Genomic DNA, 21,658 nt, shown 5'->3' with positions numbered 1-21,658 from the left:
ATGCAGAAAACCCAAAATTTCGTTGAGGGTTAAGCACTGAAGTGATATATCATGATGCGAGAAGATATAGGTCAAAACAAGAATGCACTCGAGCGGATGTGAATAACCCGCGCCCCGTTGGGCTCTGCCGAGCAACGCGCCCCGTTGGGGGGGGGGGGGGCATTTTGGCCCCCCCCCTAAGATCTCGAGAACCACGCAACGTAGCGACAAGCGGCAAACGGTGTTGGATAGCCCTATCAGGGAACTACCTTGTGACCCAATTTTATTGACCTAGGTCAAACCGATGACGTCACAGGTCAGGTCAAAGGTCCGATTTTCACCGTTTACAGGCATTTCAAGAAATGCGTTGTAAAATCGAGTAAAATGCATTTCATTGAAAATCATCGATGGGGAAATGTTCTTCAAACACATATTTTGCTAGTTGAGGTCACTGATACCAGGTCAGGTCACTAAGGTCAGGTCACTGGGGGTCACAATATGAAAGTGTCGTGTGATACATGTTTTATGGTCCATTTTACATGACCATATTTCCTGAATAGCAAGAAAGGCTGTGGGTCAGGCAGCCTTTGGAGCCAGCTTAGGTCACGTTTTGGTCAAGGTCAGGTCAAGGTCAGGTCAAGGTATGGTCAAATAAGGTCAAATTTCAAAGTTGATATTTTTGCATAAAATGGGTATCGAATCGATGCAGCTCGTCACGGGGAGTTCAATGGTGGTCTTTGTTTTGCCGTACGAGGTCTAGAATCGCTAAAAATTGAGTTCAAAAATTTGACGTCATCATTTTTGAACAGTTTTTTCGCTATAACTTGGCCAAAAAACGAGATATCGATCTGAAATTTGGTATGTATATAGAAGAGCACAGGGACTATCACATTTATTCCGGTTTTTTCGAAATTCGGAAAAGTTTGATTTTTTTTTAGTTTTTCTAAACAAATCAATTTTTTGAATTTTTTTGGGTCAAAAACCCAAAATTTTGAAAATCCGAGATAGCAGTTTTGTAGCGCCGCTTTTTGTCTATTAGACCATATAAAGAACTTTGAAATTGCTTGATAACTGTAGATTTGGTGAGCGTTTCAAGATTGCATGTTTTTTGCTCATTTTTGCTCGAACATGACCTCAGTTTGACCTCAATAACTCCTGACCTAAGGTGACCTAAAACTTGAAATTTGGTATGAAGGTGTCAAATTAGCAAAATTAAATCAAATTAAATTAGTGTCAAATTAAGACCCGGTCATAAATTTACATTTCTCGTTTTCTTGCTATTCAGGAAAAACCACAGGGGGGGGCCAAAATGGCCCCCCCCAACGGGGCGAGGGATAAAACTGTGTTTGAGGTAGGTATGCCTTTTTTATTATACATTTGATCTGCTTTAGTTACCTATTGGTAAGAACAGATACAACCAAGAAGAGCGCCCCTGAAGAAAAGGTGGCGCACTTGACGGGTGCGATTTTAACCCTCGCCCGTAAACGGCGATCTGCCACCTTCGCCCATGCAGGGGGGGGGGGGTTGGTGCGACCCCCCCCTTGGCGTTTGAAAACGGAGCGTCGTAGAGCTTAGCGAAAAAGACCATCGGATTGCTCTCGCCGAGATCTCGCGATTGGTGGTATATTTTTTGGTCCTAGGTCAACATTTGACCTACTTTTGACCGGTCAAAGGTCAAATTTTCGGAAAAATAGACTTTTTTCAACTTTCCGCGGCGATTGCGGCAAAACGGTGGGAGATATCGACTTGAAACCTTCACTATCGTGTTCCTTGATCAATTCTCTATCGTTTGGTATGTATTTCGTTTCCCTAGCTCTAAAAATGGCGCGTTGGGAGCGCCGGAAGTCGGCAAGGTCACAGTCGGCGGCAGAAATTCGAAAAATCAAAATTTAAATTTTTGAAATCTGATTGTATTTTTGGATTTGGGAGGTCCATTTGCTCCCTATAGAAGCTAATATTGCTGCATATTCCCATTGAGGTGACAAGAATTAGCAAAATAGTGGTTCGGGCGCTTTTCAAAAATAGTACCGGACGCTGTTCCTCTTGTGACGTCATAGCTCCGTGACCTGACCTGACCCGGTCAAGTTTCTTATACCATATGATAGCCAATACTTGCCCCAACATGCATGGGAAGTTTCATCACGATCCATCAACCGATGTCCGTACCACCGGCAGGAAACCTCGGGCGTTGGCACTCAGTTTGTGAAAATCCGGCCGGAGGCTGTTCCCTTTGTGACGTCATAACTCCGTGACCTGACATGACCCGGTCAAATTTTTTTTTTATCAAAAGATGCGCAAGGTTTGCCCCATAAGGTACCCAAAATTTGGCGGCGCTGCGCGCCGCCGTTTTTACACTATTTTCGAAAAACCTCAGGGGGGGGGTTGCACCAACCCCCCCCCCCCCTACATGGGCGAGGGTTAAGGTCTTAGGTCAGTCGGGGACCTCTAAGTTCGGATCAAGCGCTGCATGTTAGGGTTAAAAAAAAATGGGGGCAAAAATGCATCCCGATTTTGGCAGCATCGTCATGCTTTGTCACGGCACTCATCCACTCCCTCGGCCGAAATATTAGCTCCTTTTTGTATGAGTTCTGGCATAATCCCGCACATTATGCTGCATGTTGTTTGCCATGAAAAAAGCATGTTCAGCTACGTTCTACGCAGTACGCACTAACCTAACCACCATCCCATCATCCACCACTAGCCACCATCCCGTTCTGTGCTCCCCTTCCACCCCACACACATCAGCCGAGATACAAGTCAGTCGGGCTAGCGCTATCCTCCCCTCCCTTCCTGACTGCACAGCGCTAAAACCCAGAGCCGAGACTTCCCGAGCGCGACCTCTGACCCCACGCGGTCCGAAGGGTCGGCCGATGCCTAAGGGCGCGCCGCGCGCCGGCCACCCGGATAGCCTCTGCCGAGTCTCCCTTCCATACACCGTTTACTACGCGCTCGATTCATTCATGATTCTGTGTTTCCGCGTCCCTCTCGCTAGGTGGCACCATGTATGTCATAGGCGATCCCAGGAAGACTGCGACCAGAATGCCCCAAACGGCAGAAAATGAGGTTTTTGCTAAATGTCTCAGAAAGTATTTGTCTTACGACGATGCAATTTCACAGTGTCGTGGCAAATGTGCATACGCACAAATCGGGTTAATACTTATGCATTTGAACATTATATAGGACCAGATATGTCCGAAAAAGCAAAACCAACAAGACTTTTACTGGAGAACCGTACGGTTCTCCAGTAAAAGTCTTGTTGGTTTTGCTTTTTCGGACATATCTGGTCCTATATAATGCTCATATGCATAAGTATCAACCCGAATTATGTGTATGCACATTTACCACGAGACTGTGAAATTGCATCGTTGTATGCCAAATACTTTCCGAGATATTCACCAAAAACCTCATTTTCTGCCGTTTGGGGTATTCTGGCCGCAATCTTCCTGGGATCGCCTATGACATCAGTAGAGCCATCTAACGAGAGGAACGCGGAAACACAGAATTATGAATGAATCGAGCGCGTAGTAAACGGTGTATGAAAGAGAGACTCGGCAGAGGCTATCCGGGTGGCCGGCGCGCGGCGCGCCCTCAGGCATCGGCCGACCCTTCGGACCGCGTGGGGTCAGAGGTCGCGCTCGGGAAGTCTCGGCTCTGGGTTTTAGCAGCGCTGTGCAGTCAGGGAGGGAGGATAGGATAGCGCTAGCCCGACTGACTAGTATCTCGGCTGATTCGTGTGGGATAAAAGGGGGCACAGAACGGGATGGTGGCTAGTGGTGGATGATGGGATGGCGGTTAGGTTAGTGCGTACTCGTAGAACGTAGCTGAACATGCATTGTTTTTTTTTCATGGCAAACAACATGCAGCATAATGTGCGGGATTATGCCAGAACTCATACAAAAAGGAAATAATATTTCGGCCGAGGGAGTGGATGAGTGCCATGACAAAGCATGACGATGCTGCCAAAATCGGGATGCTTTTTTGTTCCCATTTTTTACCCCTAACATGCACAGGCACGTATCCAGGATTTCGCTCAGGGGGGGGCGACAGCCGAGAAGGGCCCGGAGGTCAGCCAAAAGGGGCCCCACAGCGACTGCCTATCCTGGCGTGTAAAAATTCGAGAATGTCGAAAAAACAGCAAATTTACGATATAATTTGGCATTGTAAATGAAAATGCATAGTCTTGCGTTTCTCGACCTTGATAACATGTTTGCAGTTAGCTTCCGTTGAAGTTCGTTTTTGCAGTTCACTTCCGTTGAAGTTCGTTAACCCGCGCCCGGCCGGGGGGGGGGGGCTGTTTGAACACCTCCTCCTTGCGGTTTTGCGTGGACATAAAAAAGAGGGATGAATCTTATCTACAGATATGAAAATTTTACACCCAGGTCGCTCAAGGTCAGGTCACCAGACCACGTCAAGTGACCTCACCTCAGAAAAGGTTAGAATGCTCTCCATAGCAACACCGACTGAACGATCGGCTTGAAACTTTTAGCGATTGATAAGAGTAAGAGTATGTATAAAATGATTATCTCGAAATTTGCATACCGGTGGTGACATAAGGTCAAGTCAATTTTTGCGCCCTCTCCATTAGGTTTTATAAATGGGAGAAAATTGAAAGGTGCCTCTTTTAGGCAAACGTCATCCTAGGCACCCTCAATCACCTGGTTACATAAAAAATGACAACCTAAATTGGAAATTTGTACCCGTGACCCCTCCTTATGTCTATGGGGTCATCTCAGGTCACGAAACGTCTCCACAGCTTTTGACAATAGCATTTGTTAGAGACACGCTAGAGCGTTGAAAACACCTTAGATGTGTTCAGGCCTTATCGACGATACGGTTTGACGGATGTGCAACATGACCTTTCAGGTCAGGTCACCTTGAATTTAGTTCAAATTTTCTAAATGACCTGATAAGGTCAAATTATATGTAGTTCATTCGACGCGTCTCGACGAGAGTAACACGATGCTGGCAAAAGAAATGTCGTGCCTTTTCCTGAGTCGAAAATTGTTAAAGAAAAAAAGTGTTTCATAAACACGACTATTTTAAAAGTTTTTTTCTCTCAAGAGGCTAAACCGTTAACCCGAGCACCGACGGGGGGGGCTGTTATCCGCCCCCCCCCCCCCCCCTTGAGGTTATGCGGGAAAACCGCGGCGCGTAGCGCCGCGAAATTTTGCATGACTATTTTCTCATTAATTTTACACATGGTGTGCAAGTTTGAACCTCCTAACTTTTAAGGTCAGATCACCAGGTTACTTCGAATGACCCAACCTCAAATCACTTTTTTGCAACTTTGTCACGTCGTGTCAGAGCTACAGTAGATAACGGAGTATGATTCGATGCGGATTGACGAGAGGATCACGATGGTGCCCTTAGTTTGTTCCTAGCTTGGCTAATTCGAAAGTTATTCGAGAAAAACTCTTCATATCTAGCGCCGCCATTTTGACTTTTTTACCCCTGTGACGTCATCTTTGACCTGATCTGGAAATGACCTAATTAAAAATTGTAGACCTTGTCCGTGCGTACCCCATGCCGTTTACCGCTTGTCGCTATCTTGCTTCGTTCTTGAGATCTCAGGGGGCGGGCGGTCATCCGCCCCCCCCCCCCCGTCGGTTCTAAGTTGGCGCGGACCCCCGTCGGTGCGCGGGTTAATCGCAGGTCAATTCTGAGAACAGTTTACGGAAAGAACGTTAAAAGAACTATTGAATGCGTTTTTTTTTTTGTGGCGCTGCAGCTCTGTTTGTACCCGGGTTATGCGCCGGAGTTGTCAAACAATGTTGAAATAGGCAAAATGTGACCTTTGCTGACTTATGGTGACCTGACCTTTGACCTGACCTAGAAAATGACCGAGTTACTTTCGGCATGATTTTTTACGCTCTTCCGAATGCCACGTACGCTTACGTGTCGCTACGTGGCCCAGGAGCCGAGTTAGAGAGAGAGGGTGTTCAAACGCCTCCCCCACCGCCTGTCCCAAACGCCATCCGTGGCGCAACTATGGAGCTCATTTTGTTCGGAGAACTGTAAACAGGAGCAGCCCCATGAGGTCAGTCGAAAGGGTCCCATCATCGGCTGTTGCCTGTTCCTCGGGCCCCATGGCCTGGGCAGGGCCTTCTCAGCGGGCCCTTCCGTTTCTGGGGCCCGGCCAGGACAAGCTGTTTCTGAGACTGGGCACGGAAGTGTATATCTGGGCTCGCTTTCTTGATACGTTGTCGAGGCCGAGGGACCAATACTTAAGCTCAAAAGCCTGCTTCAAGGCTTTCTGAGCGGGCCCTTCCGCTTTTGTAGACCTCCCGGGCCCCCGGTTGTCATTGGCTTGGCCCGGTCCGCTTGTGGGGCCCGGCTAGGGACCCATATGAGCACCGGCAAGACCCTATGGGCCCTTTTTGGACCCGAAAGCCTGGGCAAGATCTTCTCAGCGGGCCCTTCCACATCTAGGGCACAGACAGGCCCTGTGACTGGGCACGGAAGAGGATTTTTTTCGGATCCGCTAACCATAACTTCTCCGGGGCCAATTAGCTCAAAAGCGATACCTTTGGGCCCGATAAGGGACCCGTTTGGAGTCCGGCAGGGCCATAGGGGCCCTTCCTCAAGCTCGAAGGCTCGAGCATATCCTTCTGAACGGGTCTTTCCGCTTTTGGGGCCCTGCCGGGCTCCAAATTGCCCTCGCTCTGCCCAAAAGTGGGCCGAAGGGCCCAGTTACGGACCTGTTTGTGGCACGGCAGGGCCCCAGGGGCCCATCCGCGAACCAAAAAATTCAAACAAATCCTTCTGAACATGCCCTTCCGCTTTTTGGCCCAGCCGACCCCAAATTGTTCCTGACTAGGCCCCAAAGCGGGCCCTTCGGGCCCGCTTTCTTGCTGCCTAGCGGGCCCTGCCGGGCCCGCTTTTGGGGCCCGGCAGGGCCCAGGGGGGGGCGACCGCCCCCGTCGCCCCCCCCTTGGATACGTCCCTGAACATGCAGCGCTTGATCCGAACTTAGAGGTCCCCGACTGACCTTAGACCTTAAAATCGCACCCGTCCGGTGCACCACCTTTTCTTCAGGGGCGCTCTTCTTGGTTGTATCTGTTCTTACCAATAGCTAAAGCAAATCGAGTGTGTAATAAAAAAGGCATACCTCGAACACAGTTTTATTCACACCCGCTCGTGTGCATACTTGCTTTGACCTATACCTTCTCGCATCATAATATCACTTCAGTGCTTAACCCTCAACGGAATTTTGGGTTTTCTGCATATACCCCGGCCGAGGGGGGGGGGGGCGATTACGACCCCTCTCCGTCTTTTTGCCCCTAATTGAGCTAGCGCCTTGCGGATAAAACTGAGCGCGTGCGTCGTATGAAATGCAGCAACTGGTACCCGAGTTGAATGTCTCAGGTCAACCGATAAACTCTGAGGTCAGTATAAGTGCTCCAAGTCGCGGGATCGGTTTTTGGTAAACAACTTCACCACTTAAGTGGTTACAGAGCCAAGATAATGGCACCATCGAGTTTTGCATGCTCAAGCGCGTCGAATAGTATACGCTTTGTTTTTGTTGAGGTCAATTTAAGGTGTTCACATCAGGTCATGGTCAGGGCAGAGCCACTCGGGCCACGAAGCTGGCCCAAGGAGGTCATATAGCTTCTTCGATTCGGTAGGTCCTCATAAGTCCACTGGTGGCTTCCCGACTCGCTAGCTCAATTTGATCGGGACTTTTTGGTGAAAACTCTTGTGACCTTAGTGACGTCATAAATTAAGTCGCCTAACTTTAAGAATGGAAAAGTGAATGTTGGGGCTTGCAAAGATTGTATAAAATCGCGAGTTAATGCGCTTGAGACAGCTTTAGATGGCTCCCGGCGCCAAAATAACAGCTTTCATATTTCCCAATTGATTAATAATCGTGAGGTTGCGTGACCGACCTGACTTCAGGTGACTCTTAAGAAAAATACGAGATAGCTACATACAAGTTGTGAGGCCTATGGGAGATAGTACTAGATCATATAAGCTTCATTCGCCGTTGAAAAGTCCCCTGGCACTAAGGGTGCTGCGACGTCGCGACATTTTGGGACCTTACAGAGGCTCACTTTTGACGTCATTGGTCAACGGCCTGACCTTATTCGCACTTGTAGGAGGGTGTCGAACAGACCTCCTACCCTCAGTTTTTCGCAAATAACTCGCGCAAAAAGTGGCTGATTGCGACGAAACTTTCAGCACCCTCGAGTTAATCAATATTACGCCTACCCTATAATTTATATGACCCTGACTCAAAAGACCTTTGACTTGTGACCTGTTTTCCGAGACCATGTTTGGCCGGAATCGCGTTTTGGCGTATTTCGATTAGAGCGCCTTTTATTGTCTTTTTGTGGCTTTAAGCGATCAAACATGTGAAAGGATGTTGATCCGATGGATGCTAATGGGTATCAAGGTCACGTAAAGGTCAGTCAGGTCACTGACCTTTGATGACATTTATTCACTCTTGCGAGTTCTACATGTTTCCAGGGTAGATTTTGGAGTTGATTTCGCATTTAGAAACCGTTTGAACATTTAAGAACGTGACATATAAGTGCATGTATGGCCTAAACTTTCGAATTCATTTTAAAAGAGATAAAACGCAAAAATTATCCAACGTTTCGCATTTATTGCTTAGTCATGGGTGTTAGAGTGCGATTGTGACACTTTGAATACATCATATAAAAATTGCATCTGAATCACACACTTTTTGGATCTTTTTGGATCTTCTATCTTTAACGAAAGCAAACCGAACGACCGAACGAATCGAATTTCTTCGAAGATGCAAGGAAGAACAAGTCCTTACGAACTCAGCGCCAAGCAAGCTTCGCCCTAAATGAAGCAATAAAAGAGCAAGCGAGGCACAGGAGTTTCTCATCATTTGAAGAAAAGCGATTCATCCCAGAAAAAGACCTCTCCTCCAAAAAGTGTGTGATTCAGATGCAATTTTTATATGATGTATTCAAAGTGTCACAATCGCACTCTAACACCCATGACTAAGCAATAAATGCGAAACGTTGGGTAATTTTTGCGTTTTATCTCTTTTAAAATGAATTTAAAAGTTTGGGCCATACATGCACTTATATGTCACATCTGTCATTTGATAATCCTCAACATGTCAAGAAGTGCAATGAATGAGCCATATCACGTTAGGCAATCTTTCTATCTTTAACGAAAGCAAACCGAACGACCGAACGAATCGAATTTCTTCGAAGATGCAAGGAAGAACAAGTCCTTACGAACTCAGCGCCAAGCAAGCTTCGCCCTAAATGGAGCAATAAAAGAGCAAGCGAGGCACAGGAGTTTCTCATCATTTGAAGAAAAGCGATTCATCCCAGAAAAAGACCTCTCCTCCAAAAAGTGTGTGATTCAGATGCAATTTTCATATGATGTATTCAAAGTGTCACAATCGCACTCTAACACCCATGACTAAGCAATAAATGCGAAACGTTGGGTAATTTTTGCGTTTTATCTCTTTTAAAATGAATTCAAAAGTTTAGGCCATACATGCACTTATGTCACATCTGTCATTTGATAATCCTCAACATTTAAGAAGTAGTTTTGGTTCCCTCGTAACATGTGACCTGACCTGACCTGACCCGACCTGGCCTAAATGCACGAAAACATCATCTGTGATCAAAACTAACTTGAAATTCGTGATCAGCACCGCGCAAAACCCTATAACAGCTTCACTTTACGAAGCTCTAACAGGTCCAGATTCCCCGACTTTTGAGTTATATTGACCTGTCAACCAATGACCTAGGACCTTAAAATTGGATATTATCGGCCTCCTCTCGCCACGGGCAGCACGCTCTTTTTCCGCGAAGCTCTAGCTCGATCAGGAGCTGAACGGCAAAGGGGTCCAACGGACCCTCCTCCCCCCCTTTACGATAGACGCTGGCAAAACACCAATATGGGCGAGGGCGAAAATACAGCAGCTGTCATACAAATTCAGCTTGAATCAAAGGTCAGGCTTGCCAAATTTCAGCTTTCGCAGCTATCAACAAAAATAAACATGTGGAGGCGGCACCCGCCTCCCCGCCCCTCCCCCCCCTCTCCTCTCGGCCACTGCCAGCGATATCATACACGTTACAAGGCATCATATCAAGATGACATACCCCAACAGCCATATGCACTGAACAAAAACTTATTACCCACGCTAGTCTAGTTATTGGCACCATAGCACATGGTCGAGACTGTCGTCAGCCACGGACGCGCACTCGACCAACCCTCCGAGCCCGTTGACTGCGGGTGACCTTGACATGTCAAGCCTGATCGGCGGCCGGCCGCTGTCGTGCGTCGTTACACGCGGAGGGGAGGGAGACACAAAGCTCTATGTTATAGCTGACCTCTGACCTTTCCCCGTGCCCTGGTCACTGACCCCGCTCCATGTCGCTGGGCGGTGGTATGGCGGTGGAAACCGGTTCTAGCCTCTACACATGCCACCATCCTAACCCTCCCCTCCCCACGCTACTACGCGGCGTGGAGTACGCTCGTGCGTAACTGGGCGGAGCAAGGGGTCACGCGATACAGGGGCGGAACTGGTTGCCCTCCCGCTCGCCGAGCGACCAACGACTAATACCCTGGAGAACCGTACGTTTGGCCGGAATCGCGATTCGGCGTATGTCGGCTCGCATTAGCCGCGCGTTTGCAGTCTTTTCGTGGTTTTAAGCGTTCAAAAATGGGATATGATGCTGCTCCCATGCATTAGGGTGGGTGTCAAGGTCACCGGAAGGTCAGGTCAGGTCATTGACCTTCGATGACCTCGGTTCACTTTTTCGAGTTTTACATGTTTCTAGGCCAGTTTTTGGAGCTGAATTCGAATTTAGCAACCATATGAACATTTACGAAGTAGTTTTGGCACCTTCGTATCATGTTACGAAGCTGTCAGAGGCGGTTGCCACCTACTACGAATACCCTTACTGGTTGGCATGACCTGACCTGACCCGACCGGCCTGGCCTAAATGCATGAAGACATCATCTGTGATCAAAACTAACATGATATTCGTGATCAGCACCCCGAAAAACCCCATAGCAGCCACGCTTTACGACTTTCATAGTCAAAGTCATAGTCATAGTCAGGTTTATTAAGAGCTCCATAAAACATGGCTTTTCTGCCCTCTCGTCAATACAAGTTGTAAAAAAGATGAACACATAACTATCTAAAAATATGTCCTAAAATAGCACTCATCAAACGTGTAGGTACACGAGTCACAGACGATTCATGCACCCAGCATTCCAAACAGACACGGCTCTGTACGGAAAAGTACGTTTTCCACGCTCGGTCCTTACTCTAGGGAGCTCCAATTGACCAGCGCACACACCGCGAGTGGCCCTGACTGACACCTCAGAGCGACTGCGCACTAGATCGGCCAACGCCGGAGGCGCCCCGGACGACATCAGCCTGCGCAGCATGGCCGCGTCCCTCTCCTCTAACATACCGTCAAGACGCTGCCACCCCAACGACTCCAGGGCGGGAGTGACGTGCTCACGCCGGGACAAGCCAGTAACTATACGGGCTCCAAAATCTATAGCCTTTTGCACTCGCTGGCGGAGAGTAACAGAACAGCTGCCCCATACCGTTAAGCAGTAATGCAAATGGGGAAACACGAGCGCCTCAATCAGTAACTTTTTTGTTTCAAAGGGCAACCTGTGTCTTATCTTAGAGAGACCAACGAGAACGAAGAAACAGCGGCGAACAACCTGAGATACTTGTTTTTCCCATGATAATTCAGAGTCAACAAATAAACCGAGGATTTTTGCAAATGGTGAAGGACTTAGATCTGCATCGCCAAATCTTATGCTAAAGGAAGTACACTTCTTCTTCTTCTTTGGTTTGACTATCAAAAGTTCAGTTTTGCTTGGATTCACTTTAAGCCGGTTTTGCGTAAACCAAAGAAGTGCCACATCAAGTGTGCCTTCAACGCGCTCTTTAAGACATGCTAAATTTTCAACTGAGTCGCAATCTAAAAACTGTACGTCATCTGCGTATGTCACCTGCTTGCCAAAAGGTAAATGAGCCGTCAGATCGTTAGTAAATAGTAAATACAGCTTTGGGCCGATTAGTGAGCCCTGTATTGCACCGTGCGTCACTGGCAGTGTCCCGGCGCGGCTACCCTGAATGCTCTGAGTCCTGTTCCTCAGCCAGTCCTCGAACCAATGTTTGTCTACACCGTACCAACCTAATTTATCTAACAGTCTTACATGTTCTATGCTATCAAAGGCACGAGATGTGTCGGCTGCTATCAAAGTGGAGACATGACCATTTTCTAACAGGTCCCGATTTTCCCGACTTTTGGGCCATTGACCTGACCTGGAAGATCAACCGATGACCTAGCACCGTAAAATTTGGTATCATCGGCTTCCTCTCGTCACGGGCAACACGCTCGTTTTTTCCGCGAAGCTCTAGCTCGATAAGGGGCGAAACGGCAAGGGGGGTCCAACGGACCCCCCCCCCCCTTATACGTTCGCGGCTGGAAAGAACACCAATACGGGCGAGGGTTAAATATGATTTAATTCTGTTTGATGAAACTTGTCGGACTAAGCGATGAACAGAGTTCAGTACATGGAAGCTCCAAAATCAAAATAAAGTAAATTTTCAAAAACTTTTATGGAAGATAAGAAAAATGAGAGACACTTTTATAGGTGACAGTTTATTTAGTACGGAGACTGCTTTTAGGATTTACCAGAGTGCACTCTGGTAAATCCTAAAAAGGTAAATCCTTTTCCACTCGAGTGGAAAAGGTTACCCCGGCAGCGCCGGGGTAGACTGAAAGTTACCCCATCAGGGGCTCCCCCAAGCACTCAACGCACCCGGCTACGGGCGGTGCTCGGCTTACGGGCAATCCCGCATGGGATAAAGTTGCCCGTCCAGCCCGGATCAGGCGGTTGCGGCGTGGAGGAGAAGGATTTGACTATCCTGAGGATGGAAACGATGGAACGGTGCGGATATCGATAGAGGCAGATATAGTCACTATAAGCTGAACATTCCATGAGCAAGGTTAGCAGGCGAACTGGCGACGAAATGGAGAGTGTGGTACTATTCTATGGGCAGACAATAGTGATGGACAGAGTGGGGCGAGAAACTATTATCCACGTGCCTCGGGAAAGGTAGTGAGCCCTGGGAGCATCGTTCGTAGCTGGCGGACGGTTTGTGTTCTGACTGACTGACCTTTGCCGGTGTGCTGGTGGCGCCCTCGGCGGTCGGCGGACGGAACGAGAAGCTCGGCGTGCTCGGCTGAGCAGGTGGCGCTGTGGTCGGTCCAAAGCTGAAGCCAGTGGAGGCGGCAGCAGAGGCGCCAGTCGTGGTACAGCCAGTCCAGGCCGACGGTGCCTTGCCGAACCTGAGACCGCCGTCCGTGCCGGAGACCGTCCGGGTAGCGGGCGTCTTCTTACTGAACCCCAACCCGAAGATGGTGGGAGCCGCCGTGGAGGGGGCCTTGCCACCGCAGGAAAACAGCTGCGGTATGGGGAGCTGCTGCAGCTGTGGTGCCGCCTGCGCCTCCAGCTGCTTTGGGTTCCTCATCTGGGCCACCTCCAGCTGCCGAATGGGCAAAAGGAGTGTCAGAGCTGGAGACATCAGTGACAACGGGACACTATTTAGGGGCACGATACGCCAGAAAATGCACAAAACTTATCGATCCTCGCAATGCGATGAGATCCAACACAACATACCGGCGATGGTTAAATCAACAAGGATGTGAGATAAACATGGTCGTCAGCACAGTGAAGGTCTCTGCCATTGATGATGCGGTCGGACATTGTTGTGACTGCACAGGCCACCCACTACCGGGTTTGACGGGCCAGCAGCGCTCCGTCCCAGTGGGCCTGAATCGCCGTCCCCCTGACTCACGCTCAGCTCCTGCAGCTCTCGGCGCAGCTGCCGCAGCTCCTCGCCCAGCATGCCGCGAGCGTCGGCCAGCACCGCGTCCCGCAGCTCTGCGGAACTCTGCGGCCGGGTGTGCGGGCCGGCCGCCGGCGGCGACTGCTGTCCAATCAGAGTTATGACGGCTTCCTTCAGACCCTGCAGCTCGTCGTACAGGCGGTCCATGAGGGGACGCACCTCCTGAGCGGAAGGTACAGGTCTCGGGTCAGCCACACCCTCAGGTCCGCCAGAAAGTGTCATTCCTTGGATAGGGCACAACAATCATAAACACATACATACATCCGTGACGTTTCATGGTAGTCAAAAAACCCTAATTTATTTCTCTAATGTGAAAGTTCCATCCCAGGTCTCTTCTCCCTGCGCACGATTAGACCACTGTCCTGACCTCGACCCGAGGTCAACACCTTCAATCCGCGACCCACTGGGGGGCTATTCATAGCCCCCTCCCGTTTTTCTGCAATCACTTTTAAACCGCTTGACGTATCGCCGCCAAACTTTCAGTACCTTCGGCTGCATCAATTTGACACTTTTTTTAATTTCAACTTCGTATCTATCATAGGTCGGCCGGAAATGACGTCAGAGTGACGTCATGTTCGGCCGATTTCGATGCAAAACATTGAACCACGGGAATCGCTCCCAAGAGCTCAGTTTGTGAGCTAGGTCCAATTTCTTTGCATGAGAGGACTCAGAATGGACAGCGCTATCAAACTGCTATCTCGGATTTTCAAAATCTAAAAAAAAGTTAAGAAAATTATGTTTATTGAAATTTAAAATTTGTAGTCTCCCAGCCAGCAATTCGCTTGGGCTGAACTGTGGCAAGCGTCGGGCAGCTTAGGCTTAGCTTGGGTTTGCCCACTTTGATCAAAACCAATGTATTTTTTACTAGGGCTGAGCTGGGGCATGCCGCAGCTATGCCCACGTGCGGATAGCAGTAGCTCAGCCCGACATCTGCCCGCGCATCCAAAACAGGCTTAACTTGGGCGGAGCGCGGGCTGATCAAGCTGGCTGTGTCCTTCGGCTAACTGGAGTAAAGCCGGAGCTTAGCCATACTTGTTCGGCTGTTCGCGCATGCGCAGTTCTGCGCCAATCATGTGCAGCATTTGTGACAGTCTGTGCGCTGTGCGACGAAACGACACACCGGTGTTGGGGTATTTGGTGGTTGATGTTTGGGCGCGTGTGACAGCGCGAAGAAGGGATAGTGCTCACTGCTCTTATCAAGTGGACTGGCATGGAGTTTTACGGTAGGTAAGTGTATTGAATGGTGCGCTTGATCGTATGTAAACGTCACGATTTTGACTGAGTTTGACGCCATCAAACATGAAGCTGAATAACTGTTCAGCCTAACGACTTATACCCTCGCTCAGAAAAGCTGCATTCCGTGCCTTTATATCTTTGTGAAATACCAGCACTTCTGACCCAGGAAAATGAAATACAAAACACAAATATTTGTCTACTTATCACCGAGCACTCTCATTCTCTGTCCGCATTTAAAATCAAATGAACATTTTATACGGATCAATGAGAAGTGTTTTTACAGTATTAAGTAAGCAAATAATATTGGTTTGTTTGAAAAAACAATGTCATTTAAATATTTAAAAGTATTTATTTGTAATGCTTAAAGGGAAACATTTTTGTGAGTAATTGTCTCGATTTTGACCATTAAAACGGGTATTGTATTTTTTGACGTCATCAAATAGCTCCAAAAAAGAAATGTAATGTTTTCATTCCGTTCAAGGCCGCTGAAGAAACGCGGGATCTTGCGTGGGACATTGTCCGTTGTTCGCCGCGCAGAGTTGTGCCGTGGTTGTGCCTTTTTCATCCGTTTCTTACTTATGTGTGCATGAAGCTTTGATTTTGTTTTTGGTTATTGTGTGGCCGGTCAGTCAAACGCCCCTGTAGAAACCGGATGCTGCGTTTGATCGAGATGGAGTCAGACGATGATTGATATTGAAACGCCTCCTGCTTCGTGTAAACGAGTCAAAACCACCCAATTCTTTCAGTATTATGGAAGATTATCTCATCGGTGATGATCCTGGTGCCGCTAATTGACATGGGCACCGGCAAAGGTCATCTGAGGTCATGTGACGTCATAAATAGTTTTTCTGTCAATAAATCACGACATGATGGTGCAAAAGACTTGTAAGTTGTAAGTGGTACCAAACTGCTCGCCTGGTCAAGGCGCGTCGTTTGGTATGCAGCATGACCATACCCCACAACCTGATTGATGAATGACCTGACCTTGACCTCAGGTCAAATTTCAAATTGACCTGTGAAGGTCATCACATACTTATTTCGCATCCCCTCGGCGAGAGCAACAAAAAATGTATTGGTCTTATGTCTCTATGTTTCTTAGTTTAAAAGTTATATAGGTAACTAATTCCAAAACATTTTATCGTTGATGACCTCTGGTGACCTCAATATTGACCTGACCTGAAAATATTTTATGTAAAAGTTATAGATCTTTAAACGACCTATCAAACGCCGTTCGCCGTTTGTCGCTGCGATGTGTAGTTTTTGAGATCTGAAGGGGGGCCGAATCGGCCCACCCCGCCAGTTTCTTGTCCCGGCGGAGCCCGCCAGGAATAGGGTTAACCCTAGCATGTGTAGGGGGGGTCGGATGGACCCCCCCATGGTTTTTCGCGAATAACTCGCGTAAAAAATGGCCGATCGCAACGAAACTTACAGTACCTTCGCATTGATCAATTTTACACCTACCCTGAAAATTTCATGACCCTGACCCAAATGACCTTTGACCTGTGACCTCTTTTTCGAGATCATGTTTGGCCGAAATCGCGATTCCGCGTATGTCGGCTCGCATTAGCCGCGCGTTTACAAGCTTTTCGTGGTTTCAAACGTTCAAACATGTGATTTGATGCTGCTCCCATGCAATAGGGTGGGTGTCAAGGTCACCTGAAGGTCAGGTCAGGTCATTGACCTTTGGTGACCCCGGGTGACCTCGGTTCACTTTTTCGAGTTTTACATGTTTCTAGGCTAGTTTTTGGAGCTGAATTCGAATTTAGCAACCATTTGAACATTTACGAAGTAGTTTTGGTGCCTTCGTAACATGTGACGAAGCTGGCAGAGGCGGTTGACACGTACTACGAATACCCGTCACAACCCCTGCTGGTTGACCTGACCTGACCTGACCCGACCTGGTCTAAATGCTTAAAGACATCATCTGTTATCAAAACTAACACGATATTCGTGATCAGCACCCCGAAAACCCCCTTAGCAGCCACACTTTACAACTTTCTAATAGGTCCCGATGTTCCCGACTTTGGGTCATTGACCTGACCTGGAAGGTCAACCAATGACCTAGGACCTTAAAATTGGGTATCATCGGCTTCCTCTCGTCACGGGCAACACGCTCGTTTTTTTCCGCGAAGCTCTAGCTCGATCAGGGGCCAAACGGCAAGGGGGGGTCCAACCGACCCCCCCCCCCCCGGCCCCTACACATTAGAAGCTGGCAAACGCCGCACACATGCGAGGGTTAAACTTGGTGGATTGCATGCTGTTATGGGCGCCTATAATTTGCATATCTCGGATTTTTTATATCCGTGACCTAAGGTCAGGTCAGTGGCGTGACCTTTCCATTACAAGTCAATGGAAAAAAAAATGAAAATGCCGAGCTAATCCGTGTGTACGTATAGGAACAGTCCAAATATTTCAGAATCACAATGATTTAGTACACTCGTGATGACCAAGGTGTCATTTTTGCTGATAGCCTCTAGAAAGGTCATCCGAGGTCATTTGAGGCCACAAACAGTTTTTTGCCAATAACTCGCGATTGGAACGAGATAGAACGCTGGGGATGGTCTCATTGTGTTCGTCTTGTTGAGACGCATCGACTGATATGCAATATGACCTTTTCCGGTCAGGTCATGACCTTGACCTGAGGTCAAGTTGACCTTTCTAGGTCAAAAAATAGTTCATTCGACGCGTCTCGGCGAGGGGAACACGATTCTGGCAATCGAAATGTCGTGACTTTTGTAGTCGAAAGCTATTGTCGAAAAACACTTTTCGTAAAAACAGCTATTTTTGGAGATTTGCCCTCTGGAGGCTAAACCGTTGACCTGAGGTCAATTTTGATAATAACGTTATCAAAAGAAGAGTTCAAAAGCTATCGATTGCTTTTCCATGCGTTTATGTAGCTACCATAGTTCCTGAGATAGCGGCATGTTTTCTGAAAAATATAATGACAATTGACAAATTTTGACCTTTGATGACCTCTGGTGACCCCAATACTGCTCTAAGGTGAAAAATAACCAAAATACTTTCAAACGTACGCATTGAGAGCAATCGACTGCTTTTTACCGCGTCTTTCTAGCCCTCTTAGGTTTTGAGTTAGAGGTGGGTGGTAACATATGCCCCCCCCCACCCCCCCCCCCCCCACTAGGGCAAAGTTGGCTGAGTCTGCCACTGGGGCGCGTGTTATAGGTATTCACTCCAACAGGATGGGCAAAATCTCGTCACTGCAGGGGCAACTGGCAGCCACTGCGGGACATTTGCCCCCTTGCAGTAGCGCGGAACACCTTTAATTAAGGTGGGGGGCGGGGGGAGGGGTATTGCCGACTTTTGGTCCCATTCTTTCCATGCAACGCCCGTAGGGCTAATGCCGAAATCAAGGGTGCACGGTTCCCCGGTGCCCCCTCCCCTCCCCGTTCCGCCACCCATGCCCTCTCCCCCGTTAAAGGGACCCTCCCACCTTATCCCGCGCACCGACGGGGGGCGGATATCCGCCACCTCCCCCTGAGGTTTTTCGCGAATACCGGGAAAACCGCGGCGCGTAGCGCCGCGAAATTTAGTAAGACTATTCCCTCATCAATTTTACACATGGTGTGCAAGATTGAACCTCCTACCTTTTAACGTCAGGTCACCAGGTCACTTTGAATGACCCAACCTCAAGTCACTTTTTTGCAACTTTGTCACCGTGCCAGAGCTACAGTAAATGTCGGAGGCCTTTGAAAGTCGCAGGATGTGATTAGGTCATTAGTAGCTACAATTTGTTTATCTCGGAATTTTGATATCGGTGACCTAAGGTCAGGTCAATTTCGCGACATCCCCATGATAAGCCAATGGCGGAAAAATCAACTCCCTATTTTTACCACTAAAACGGGTCGGAATGGCCCCATATACCATACATGACTTCATATACGATCAACCTTCACTACCTTGAGGTTTGTTTTGCTGTCGGGCAGCTGTGAGGTCATGTGACGTCATCAAAGTTAACCAAAGGTTTTTGGCCAATAACTCCGTACAGGAACAAGATACAGCCGCGCAGATGGTCTCATTGTGTTCAGCTCGTCAAGACGCATCGAATTATGTACATGATGACCTCGAGGTCACGTGACCTGAGGTCAACCTTTGACCTTGACCTTTCGAGGTCAACATATATATCATTCGATGCGGATTGACGGGAGGATCACGATGATGCCCTTAGTTTGTTCCTATCTTGACTAATTCGAAAGTTATTCGAGAAAAACTCTATCCATATCTAGCGCCGCCATTTGGACTTTTTCGACCCCTGTGACGTCATCTTTGACCTGACCTGAAAATGACTTTTGTAAAAATTGTAGATCTTGACCGTGCGTATCCGATGCCGTTTACCGCTTGTCGCTATCTTGCTTCGTTCTCGAGATATCAGGGAGGGGGGCGGTCATCCGCCCCCCCCGTCGGTGCGAAGTTGCGCGTCGGTGCGCGGGTTAACATTAGATTTGAGCTGAGATAGCCAAAATGGGGTCCCTGGCTCACAATTACCGGTTTCGGCACTCACAACATCGAGAAATGCCTTAAATCGGAAATATTGAATGTCAAAATTGCAGCATTTTGACTCAGAGGGGCTAATGCATAGGAATACCCCTCTGAATGTGTGACGTCAGCGCAGATATCTAACGAATTTAAATGTTTGACTAAAACGTTTTGTAGCACGCGGTGGTATATGCTGCTTGGCGCGCAACAAGTGCCGCCCTTTCAGCTGCCAAACTATTGCTTCCAAATAAAGTCGCTAGGAACAGCGGAGATCCCAAAAAGTAAACAAAAGTAAAAGTCTAATATCTTGAAAACCGGTGAATATTTTTCGGTGAAATTTGGTAGATATTCGTTTTCGCTCTTACTGAACCGAGCGACATCACTTTCAAGGCAATTCATAAACTTTTTTTGAAGGTGGGAGCCGGGAGGGTCCCTTTAACCCTCGCCCGCACATGGGGGGGGGGTTGCCACCCCCCCCCCCCAGGTAGTCTTTCTGATCTGCACTCGACACTTTTAGAGCTAGAAGGCTGATTTTTCGCATAGCTAGCTGCTCCTCTATCCTTTCTTGATGTCAACTAAAAATTTCAGGTTTCTGTGATTTTCGGTTTCGGAGATATGACCTTGTTTTCAGGTCATGTCATGACCCAAATGGCCAATTCTCAACATCTTGCGTTTGCTATGGGCCTTGTGAGCTTTTGACACCTTGATTTCGGTCTTTTTTGCCAGTCTTACCTCCCACCTATCATGGAACATGTTGTTCGACGATGTACAGGTGTCAAGGTCAGGGTCAAGGTCAACCTAGGTCATCTAAGGTAATTGCGTTTAAGGCAAGCTGAATTTACTTTTTGTGTAGTTTTTTTTACTACATTTTTGGTAAAAGCTTCTCAGATCATGATTTCATGTAATATGGACACATAAACAATCGTTCCACACATCAGTATACACACAGACACACACAGACATACAAACACATATAATTGACCTTGACCTAGCTTGACCTGAAATGACCTCAGCAGCAAAAATATGGTCGGGTAGTGTGATAAAGAGGTTCTAGCTGGCTTGGCACCAGAAAACGGCATCGTCATCGGTATATGATAAGCAGCGCACTTGATATCCAAGGGTGACCCAAAACAGCAACATTTTTTTAGTTTGACCTGACCAGGAAGGTCAATGACTGACCTGAGAAGGTAAAACTGGGTATCATTGGATTTGTCTCTTCCCAAAGAATCTTTTTGGTCTTTACCGCTAAGCTCTATCTCCAACAGGAACGAAATGGCGCGGGGGGTGGCAACCCCCCCCCCATGTGCGTTCTAGGATGGGAAAATGGCATGTGCGGGCGAGGGTGCATGTTGATGTAAGCACAGGCATCCAAACACTCAGACGGGTATCTAGCACACAGAGAAGACACACAAAGAATCACAGAATCACATACACACCGTTACATAAACACATATTGTCTGACTATAGACACAGACGCACAAAACACACTCAACAACAGACACAGGGACACACAGACCCCCCCCCCCCTCACATACAGGTCGGCCCTTCTCACCTGATATTCGCCGCCTCCGCCGTGGTCGGCTCCGGTGGACAGAGCTCAGTACCGTCCACACACTGTTGGACCACCCGCTCTGTCGACTGACCCTCCTGGTGGACGCAGTGCAGCTCGTGCTCCTCCGTCGGCCTTTGTCCCGGTCTGGACCGCTGCAACTGCGCAGTATGTAATTACCCCGGGGCGGGGCGCCGCTGAGTCATGGTACCGGTTACGGCCGACCTCGGGCCGCTGGGCGACTGCAGCGCCCCTACCGGTCACCGGCGTCGTACTGTAACTAATGGGGAGCCGGGGCGTTCGTGGAACACTGTTGATGTAAGTGGACTGTTGCCTCGTAAAGGCTAGTCAGCAACAACAACAAAATAAAATGGGAACTCTCTACATTCGTCAAGTACTTGGATGTCCGGGTTCCAATGGGCCTTGTCCCGTAGCGAGGAGACTCTAGCGTGTCCAGTGAGCCGGCGCGGCGGCGGGGCGTTCCAGACTGATGACGTCAGCGGAAGGCCACCATGGATTCG

General features: G+C 48.4%; 1 protein-coding gene across 1 annotated transcript in view; it reads right to left on the bottom strand.

The window, feature by feature from the left end:
- Nucleotides 1-21,399, bottom strand: part of LOC122388220 (actin cytoskeleton-regulatory complex protein pan1-like) — a 106,427-nt gene extending 85,028 nt beyond the window's left edge. The window contains exons 1-3 of the mRNA XM_043379102.1: nucleotides 21,141-21,399; nucleotides 13,808-14,020; nucleotides 13,127-13,495 (exon numbers count right to left, since the gene is read on the bottom strand). Of these exons, the coding sequence (XP_043235037.1) occupies nucleotides 13,127-13,495; nucleotides 13,808-14,005 (567 nt within the window). The 5' untranslated portion in view covers nucleotides 14,006-14,020; nucleotides 21,141-21,399. The remainder of the gene's footprint in view (nucleotides 1-13,126; nucleotides 13,496-13,807; nucleotides 14,021-21,140) is intronic.
- Nucleotides 21,400-21,658: the final 259 nt, after the last annotated feature.

This window comes from Amphibalanus amphitrite, unplaced genomic scaffold (assembly GCF_019059575.1).
Source record: "Amphibalanus amphitrite isolate SeventyFive unplaced genomic scaffold, NRLGWU_Aamphi_draft 000313F_arrow, whole genome shotgun sequence".
Taxonomy (NCBI): domain Eukaryota; kingdom Metazoa; phylum Arthropoda; class Thecostraca; order Balanomorpha; family Balanidae; genus Amphibalanus; species Amphibalanus amphitrite.
The sequence above is the reverse complement of the archived record's forward strand: the minus strand, read 5'-3'. Positions and strand labels throughout refer to the sequence as shown.